The following is a 9,698-nucleotide window of genomic DNA, read 5'->3' as shown; positions in this document are numbered from 1 at the left end:
AGTCTTATTAAACATAACGAAGCATTCAACATGAATTTGAGTAACGGCATGTACAAGCTGGACAATTTTGTAATTAAGAAGATTTGTGATCAGGTGAGAAGGCCGGGTCACTTGACCATCTGACCTGACCACGAACCGTTGTGTGCTATTTAAAGATTAGTAGGGTCATTACCTAATACCTGACCATTGTGGACCTAGTCTCACCCTCCTCTGTATATATACACCTTGATTTGTATTACTCTCTCTAGTCTGTACTCACCCCTGAAGATGTGAATTACACGAAAGCGCTTGGGAACTTCGTGTTTTCTTCTTTCCTTGTGGTTATCAGTATATATATATATATATATATATATATATATATATATATATATATATATATATATATATATATATATATATATATATATATATATATATATATATATATATATATATATATATATATATATATATATATATATATATATTATATATATATATATATATTATATATATATATATATATATTTATATATATATATATATATATATATATATATATATATATATATATATATATATATATATATTGTTTTACTCAGTTACAGGCACACACAATCCTACATAAAGAATGCAAAAAAAAAAATCATAAGGTAAAAAACATTTCTTCGTGTGCCAATGAGAGTAAGCAGACTGAGAGGGAGGGGGGAGCCCTGTTGCTAAGGGTCGGAAGAGGCAGTGTCCCAACTGGGCTGCATTGTTATGGTGATGTTGAAGCTACACAGTCAGCGTCTTAAGCAAATGACGGTTGTGTTAAACTTGCATTTATCTTTTCCTTTGTGGTTTTAGCTACATATTTTCATCTAGATATTTTATTAATGTTGTTTATGTGTTGAGCATAATATTGGGGTTTTCTTGTAGGTGGGGAAACGAACCCCGTTTTTCCCATTTGCTCTGTTGTTCGAGATATGAAAATTCACCTGACGAATGATTTTTCAGAAACCTAACCCCTTCATTAAGTGAGTGATACCTGTGTGTGTGTGTATCTATATATATATATATTTTGAGTTGTCATTTCTCTTACTACTGTTACCCTCCCATACACCACTTTATGCTAGGATTTCACTAAACTTAAAAAATAACCGAGATTCTTTTCTGTGTTTGTAACACAAACTGACCTGCTCCAGGTGGACATTCTCGCTCTGTCTGGTAGCTTCCTTCATGAGGTTCTTTTCCGCCAGACCCGGTTGAAAGCCAGGAAGGCCGAGACCCACACCGATGGTGGCCTTGAAGGGATCTACAAGGCTGTTGTAGTGCGTCCCCATATGGTAACTCAATCGAATGGGTTCATTATCTGTTTGAAGACTTCCTTGGAAACTATTTATAGGTTCTGCAAAATATTTACTTATGATTATACTGTTCAATATTTTCAAGTATTAAACAATCCATGTTCTATTACAAATACCATACACTTAAGTTAACCAAACTTAAACTAACTTAACCAAACCTAAAATAAGCTTAGCTCAGGTAAGTTGACTGAATTTTATTTAAGCTAGCCAAACCTAAGCTAAGAAAGCTAAACCTAGTCATATACCTTCAGTTTCTTTACCCTCTGGTACATTAAATTCCTTCCATCTTTTCCCAGCTATAAGGCAAAAGCATTTTAATACTTACCTACACTGTAGCAATAGACTTCGATGATGCGGTTATACATTTCTGACATAGCAGCTAATTCTACGTGGTTACCAAAACAATCATCACGTCTTTTTCTTTGGACATATGTCTGGAAGTTCTCGGATACAAAAGGAGCAAAAGCGTCTTCATTCAGAGCCTGAAGATAAAATAAAAAAAAGATTGAACATTCACCTTTTTTTAATGTCCACTACGGTTAAAAGCATGAAAGGTACTGTTTCCACACATTAAACCCTGAACATCTCTGCCTTGAAAACAAAAGCACAACAATTACATTAGATACAGTAGACCCCGGGTTTAACACAAATAGATTAAACTATTTTGATGCAATGTTACACACTAAATTGCTCTCATTTCTTAAATATTACACAGGCAAGTTTGATGTTGTACAGTGAAGTCTTTATATTTACAGTTGTTTTGGAACAAATTATTTAAAATGAGTGTCAAAAGTAATTCTAGGGCTGAGCAGGGATATTTCCAAAAGTTCCCCATCTGTGAGCTGCACGTTATGTTATGGTTATTTTTCAACTCATAATTTTGGGTAGATACACTATCCCTAATTTTCTTTACTCAGTTACATACACACTCAATCTTACACACAGAAAGTGAAAAAAAAAATTATTAAAAGGTATTAAATATTTTTCAAATCATAATTTTTGGTAGTTACACATAATTATTTTTACTCAGTTACATGCACACACAATCTACATTCAAAGAGTGAAAAATAAATAAAATAAATAAAATAATGTGGCGAGTGAGTGGAGGTCAGAGCACCATTAAACTAGCACCAACTTTCTTAAAGTTATGGTCTGCAGCAGACACATACGGGATGTTACCTGTTTGACTCTTTGTCCCTCTATATCTTACCATAGAAACATGTCTTCTTACATACTTTTTATAAATCCTACGTTTCGTATTTTCTGAGTTGGAAAAATATTTTATTTCCTATCAAAGATATATGGCAGTATCAGCCATTGATGCCACTTGCTTTGACAACTGTAAGTTTGTGGCAACTTATTTTTCACCTAAATGCCACTAAATGCTCTTAAATAATAGTACTGTACTATGCTACAACCTAATTACTAATTTACACAGCATAAACACCTGTCACGAACAGGTTAGCAGTAACGCACCATAATCGTAAGGTTACCCAAAACTTTGCTTGGAGCCAAAAATGATCTATGTTCCAAAACATTAATATCTGCATTAAAGCAACAATAATTTCAGCCAGGTTAGTGTCTCCCACTACTAAATTTACTAATTTATGTAACAGAAACACATTTTCTTCCCAATTATTTGAGAAAAAATTCCTAAATATGAAAGAATGGTGAAAAATTTGTGGATGACAACCACCACAACAATAACAACCATGGCACAACTTGGACAGCTGTAGTTCACCTGTCCTGTTCAGGCGAGCTAGAAAGTTAATAATAATGAGTTCAACCAATTCCTGAGTGAGTCCTTTTATTATCAATTTTCATTCACTTTCTCTTTATGTAATTGTATTTATATACATGAAGTTGAAAATTTCAACTATCCAGTCAGATACTGGATAGTAAAAACAATCACTATCCAGCCGAATAGTCTAGTATTTGGTAAACCCTAATTACAACAGTTAACAACTCTTACTGATACAACATTCACTTGCAGGTTATTATAACAGTTCACAACTCTTACTCCAAAGAAATCAACTCAGATAATTTTCTGTACTTGTAGCTTCTTTAACTTAAGGCTGTGACTTTTAGTGTAAGAAGACCATTAATCTCTTGTGTATGGGGGTCTGACTCTGGGCTGAATAAAATAGTCTGGCATTAGCCAAATAAAATATATATTAAATATATTTCTAATGATTCACTTCTAAGAGGCATTGATTAATTTTTATATGTTGTATTATTTTTTTAAGGTTTAATATCAAATGAAGACTACCGGTAACTACCAGCTGATGAAAATATAAAGTTTTCCCAGCCTTCAACAGATGATAGCAAGGGTGGGTACATCGTTTCCTAGCACAGTCACCTTGAGTCGGAACAAATGCATTCCAGCAATCAGTTGTTCAGACTCAAGGTGAGTTTTAATGTGTTAAAAAGTGTTTTGAAATAATGGAATTAATGATGAAGTGAGAAAAAGTGGCATCTGACCCTAAATGGATGGCAAGGAATAAAGGATTTCTTATTCCACCCCATATGCTCAAAAACTGGAACACATGGGATATGAAGAGTCCAATGATGTTAGCCAACATCAATACGGGAACAGAAGTTTGCCTCCACTTAAAGGTTAAGGAATTTTATGGTGCACATTTTGGGGCTGTGGTCCCGTACCCTGCATTTTCCAATGAAATACACAGAACATTTAAATGTGATTATATTTTGTGTGACAATTTTCAGTTCCACTGGTGTTAAATCAGGGATCTACCATGCAATGACTGCTTCAGAGCAAATGCTGGGGAATAAAATAGCAAACATGGAAGGAGAGAGAGAAAAAAAAAATAATGGTACAGTATAAGTTTATTCTTTTCCTACAGTTTAAATATTCATATACCGGGTAGGCATGATTTATTAAAAAAACAAAACAAAAAAAACAAAGTTATACAGTACTTACGATATAATCCATGCAGTGCTTTCGAACATTATTGTGCATGTCCTGGTCACCAAAGACTTGATCAGCAATGGCACGGAACAGACAAGCCCCATCTTCTCGCATCTTCTTGATCATAAGACCTTTCTTTTTCATCTTCTTTTCAAACCTTCGCTCTTTCTGTGAATAAAGTGTTGATATGTGATAAAAATATATTGTTTTTAAGATTTAACCCCTTTACTATGGAGACACCACTTTCAACATTTTATTTGAATATTGCTAAACAATTTTATTTAGCTCAGAGGAGGCACCATACACAAGGGGTTTGTAGACTATCTCCACTAACCTCTTCACTACGGGGATGACAGTTTTAATATTTCATTTGGCTATCACCAGGCAATTTTATTTAGCTCAGAGGCAACACCATACATAAGGGTTAAATAACTATTGCCCACAGGTAACTGAGAAGGTACCCCGGTCTCAATTGCTTACAGAAGTCTCCCTTCACTTGTTCTGGCTTATTCTCTAACTTCTGTAACAAACATATTTGGCTACAGTTTTCTCCTTCCAAAACAAGGCTCAAAGACACCCACCTGGTTCATTCATGTTTCTTCACTTAACCAAGCATCCCCCATTAAGAGTACATCAATATCTAAACACAAACACACACACTGCAGCTTCCCTAATGTTCTTCCCTTTCACATCATTGTCTTCCTAACTTTATTCCTCTATCCCCTCAGTCTTCTCATCTCTCTATCTCCTACATCTGAATTATCTTTTTTTTATATTAAATTTTACTTTCCATTTTCTCAATATGGCCACATCTCTAAAGTACAACCTGGTCAGCTCTCAGTGCAACAATCTTTACTTCCACATCTTCTAATATTCTACAACTTATTTTTTGCCTTTTATACATTCTACTTAGTGCCCTTCAGCATATTATTTTGATCCCTTCTAACTTTTTTCCCCACCAGGATTCAGGGTCCATTGTTTCACAACCATAAAATAACATCAGCTTGACTATTCCCCAATACATTTTTAAGTTTTGCTCGTTTGAGACAGTTCTCTAAGAAACCCCACATTCTTCTCTTTCTACGACATCTGAATACTGCACAAGTTTCACGCACTCAACAAAAACCGGATAGTATTCAACGATTTTCTCTTTATCCCCCAACTGTATCTTCAACACAGTACTGCCCACATAATTTTTCTAATGATTATATTATACACTTTTTCTAGAGCCATTAATGGCATAAACAAAATACAGTATTTCCATTTTCCAGATATTTTTATATCATACTCCTAAATGTGATCCACATATACTTTTTCTTTTTGGAACACACTGTTCTCCTCAATATTCTCAGTTTCTGGATTCACAAAATTTGCATATTCACGATTTAGTACAGCAAATGTATACCAACTCCCAATTTGCAACCTCCGATCTCTAGTACAGTACAGGGGTATTTGTGAAAGTTTGAGGGGATGAAATTCACACATCTTAGGGGCAAAATTGCCATCTCAAAACATGAAAAACATCATAACTCACAAAAAACAAACACATTTACAGAATTGTAAAAGTACATTGAGAGTAAAACATCATTCATTTCCCTTAAACCATTTCAAATTTACTATAAAATCAGAGAATGTTAAATTTTTACCTTATTCTCCATTCCATATTGCATTAAGGTAAATTTTCAGTATCACTATCAATGTTGACTTCCATACACTGTACCAGTGTTAAAAATAACAAAAAATATTAAAGAAACACCCCTTTATTATAAGGGGGTCCTCGTTATCCGAGCTTAACACTCTTGGGGTTTTCATTCAAAATATATAAACAATACCTTATTTAACATACTTAAAGTTTTTTGGGGCCAGTGTGTTGATGTTACCTAATCACGCGGTCGGGTAATTGTGCACGCACACACTCATTTCAGTGAACCATACTTTCCATTACATCACTCTTTTGCTGTGTTAATTTCAACTCTGAATATTTCAGTCAAGTTGTAGCCCTTGTTTCTATATTTTTTTTACATTCTTAAGTATGGTATGGATGGTAGTTTCAGGCATGTGAGATGTCAGACACACGCTTACCACTTTTCTTACGATGGATCACTTCTACTTTCATGTCCATCCCATAGCTACTATGTTTCCATTTGGCACTACACCACCTTGCTACAAAAAATTCCACCAATGTCACCAAAGGCACAACAGAGTAAAAAAAAAATCCTACTGTACAAGCATTTTCAAAACAGGCTTGGGGACACACGCGACTATTACTTTGAGAAAATAGGAGGTGAGTCTACTATATGCTCTTTGTTTCTGCACTACAGTATTCTCATAAATATTGATCCTTCCATACACCAACCCTGTTCCTCTTTCAACATTTCAAAGCATTTCCATCCACTCCTGATCCCTTACCGCTCTTAAATGTGTTTACAGCTGGTCTCACCCTTAATTATGTATCGCTCTTTTCTTTCTTGCCTCGGCACTTTTCAGTCCACTATATCCTAAATATAGTATGATAATTCTTGCTTCTGTTTCATGTTTTTTTTTAGTAGCCGTTAAAAATATTCCGTTCCATTTAGCATTTACCTTTTCTCTTTCCTACAAAAAAATAAAAAAATAAATAAAATCTTTTGGGTTTCTCTCTGAACTCTTTCACCACTGGTTGCCAATTTATTTGGCTAACAGCTTCTAGTTCTCTTAAAACTTTGATAATATTTTCTCAATCTCTCAGCTCTTCCTTTTCACTCTCTTTTCACCATTTTAATTTTCTTTATAATTAATATTCCTGTAGCCCTTACTCTTTCATAACTTCCTACTTGCAACTAGAATTCATTTGACCTTCTCTTCTCTTTAACTAGCACAGCAAGCCCTTTATCCCTCCATCCTCTTTTCTTTTTCTTCTTTATTCTCATCACTTACAACCTATATACAGTGGTCCCTCGGTTAACGAGCACAATTCGTTCCAGAAGGTTGCTCGTTAACCGAAACAATTGTTTCAATGGGTTTTTGGGTAATTGGTTCCAGCTCAACGAAAATTACATACAAACTAAAAATAAATGCAGTAAAGTACACTTACTTTGAGGTGTGTATGTAGAAGGCTCCTGGTTGATGATGATGATGGGAATTAGAATGGGGGTGGAGGAGAAGGGAGAAGAGAAGGCATTGGGGTAGAAGAGAAGTCACCCCATGCCACCATTTCACCCATAAAATTTTAGTTCACTTGGTGTAATTCAAGATTATTTTCTTTGAATCAACACTGCACTGTGCTATATAGTATCAATATGTAAAATATATTTCAAAATGACCAATAATTTGACTGGAAACACAGAAAAAAAGCGTTTATGTTGAAGAGTCTCAAACAAGATGTTCCTTCCTCTGAACTGGTAAACAAACTGACGCCAAGCATGGTGTGTTGAGTGCTGTTTAGCACGCAAAAAACTAGTTTCCTGTACTTCAATTATGTTCAATAATTGTTAAAATGACTAAAAAATTTAATATAAAACTTTTAAAATTATTGAATACTACAACCTTCTTGATATTTACTAAAATGGTAAGGAATTTAAGACCTAAAACCGATTATACTGTATTGGCGGACTAATACTACAGCTGGTGAGCAGGCAAATGCAGGCGAAAACATGTTGGGAAAAATTCGTAAGGAATTCGTTAACCGAAGTGAAGAATCTTATGGAAGGTAATTCGTTAACAGAAATTTCGTTAACAAAGGCGCTCGTTAACCGAGGGATCACTGTACTGTATAGTGACTGGACTACCTAGAATGGAACTTTTAAGCTACTTCTCTTCTTCAACCCCACCTACTCTACCTTCATTTAAAAGTACAAAATTTCTCAAAAAATTTCTATATTCAGGTATTCAAAAGCTAGTCTTATCAGTTTGGTAATGCTTCACACCCCAGTGAAGTCTTTGTAAAGATTATCTCTATCTACACAAAATTTTTTTCCATATAATGTTTTGAAATCTGACCCTCAGCTGCAACCTTTATATACAGTACAGCACCCCATAATACCAAGGCAATATGCACATTTTTATGGGGTATTTTGTAAGTCACACACCATTGGAAAATTAATGATTCTTTTTCATGTGAGGGAATCATAACAAATCAATGAAGATAGCAGAGAAATTAAACTAGAGGAAAGAGACAGCTGAACCCTTTCAGTCCTGCAGTTACACCTCATATGCTTCAAGCAAGAGGTGTCTTGATATTTCACTCCCAGTTTCAAATATCTTGGACCTATATGGAGAATACAGGAAGACTGGTATGTCTACACTGTACCAAATATTGTGATCCTCTTAATCATGACACCTCATAGTTAACCTATCACTCTGGACTCCTCAAACAAGAGTTTTGGGTTCAGTTCTGTACAGAAGACAATTAAGGCTGTGTGAATTGATAATATAGTGGTGTGATAATCTGGCTGAACTAGCTAACCTACCTCATCACCCAGCAAGTGTCAGATACAACATAAAAGGGTATTAAATTAAGCATACAGTACAAAAAAATTGAGAGAAATATACATACATCTTCCCATTGATCTGCTGTGAGGTTCCACCCAAATGGTTCATACTCGTCTCCACTGTTATATCCACTGTGATCATTGTCCTCTTCATCTGGAGGTTGAGAGGGTCCAGCCTGAAATAGTGATAATACTGTAATATTAATTTTTGAATGCAAGAAGTCATCTATTGATTAATTATCGGTCAGGGGATTAAGAAGAGGATGATTTATAGTTGAAGTATGGACAGAACTATATATATATATATATATATATATATACATATACAGTTTTACCCCGCTTAACGCGCTTTCACTTAACGCGTTTTCGCATATACGCGGTGCCTTGCCAAAGCTGAACTTTCACTTAACGCGGGTTTTTTCCACATATACGCGGTGAGTGTCCGGCTCGGATGCTATTTTTTAGATTTTGCCCACGCGCCATGCGCCAACCACCCGCCCGCCTGCCTGCCTGCCTCTCCCTCCTCCTCCCTCCGCTTGGGTAAGCGGCGCGGTAAGGTTGCGCAGTGTGTGTCTTTGTTGCGTTATCACTGACGTCATATGACGTCTCGGACTGTGATTAGCCATGCAACCCTACCCCCCTCTACTGCTAGCTGTAATTGGCTTAAAGTATTATGACGTGACTACCCCGGGGAGGGAGGAGAGACGACGCTTGACCTAGCCGCGGCAGTTTCATCCCTCAAGGCCACGCCGGGTTAACGCGCATCCATTGTTCCGTAAAAAATGGCTTCCGCCGGACCACCACCCCCAGAGAGAAACCTTTCCTTACCTGGACCCAGTGGCACTAAACCAAAGAAGACACGACGTTCATTAAGCTACGAGCTGAAGTACCAAATTGTTCAAGATTTGGAGAAAGGAAGACGCCAAGTTGATCTCACGCGCCAGCATGGCGTCAACGAATCTACGATTCGTA

At 35.8% G+C, this 9,698-nt stretch overlaps 1 protein-coding gene across 1 annotated transcript; it reads right to left on the bottom strand.

Annotated features, from left to right (window-relative positions):
• Positions 1-1,073: 1,073 nt before the first annotated feature.
• Positions 1,074-8,950, bottom strand: LOC121863219 (OTU domain-containing protein 5-like). Its single transcript, XM_042361703.1, has 4 exons — positions 8,792-8,950; positions 4,270-4,425; positions 1,654-1,810; positions 1,074-1,369 (listed from the first exon to the last, which is right to left on the bottom strand). Exons 2-4 carry the CDS (start codon positions 4,399-4,401, stop codon positions 1,089-1,091), a joined length of 570 nt encoding a protein of 189 aa, XP_042217637.1. The 5' UTR covers positions 4,402-4,425; positions 8,792-8,950; the 3' UTR covers positions 1,074-1,088.
• Between the last annotated feature and the right edge of the window lie 748 nt (positions 8,951-9,698).

Source organism: Homarus americanus, unplaced genomic scaffold (genome assembly GCF_018991925.1).
Source record: "Homarus americanus isolate GMGI-L3 unplaced genomic scaffold, GMGI_Hamer_2.0 scaffold16366, whole genome shotgun sequence".
NCBI classification, from domain to species: Eukaryota; Metazoa; Arthropoda; class Malacostraca; order Decapoda; family Nephropidae; genus Homarus; species Homarus americanus.
This window is presented reverse-complemented; position numbering and strand designations above follow the sequence as displayed.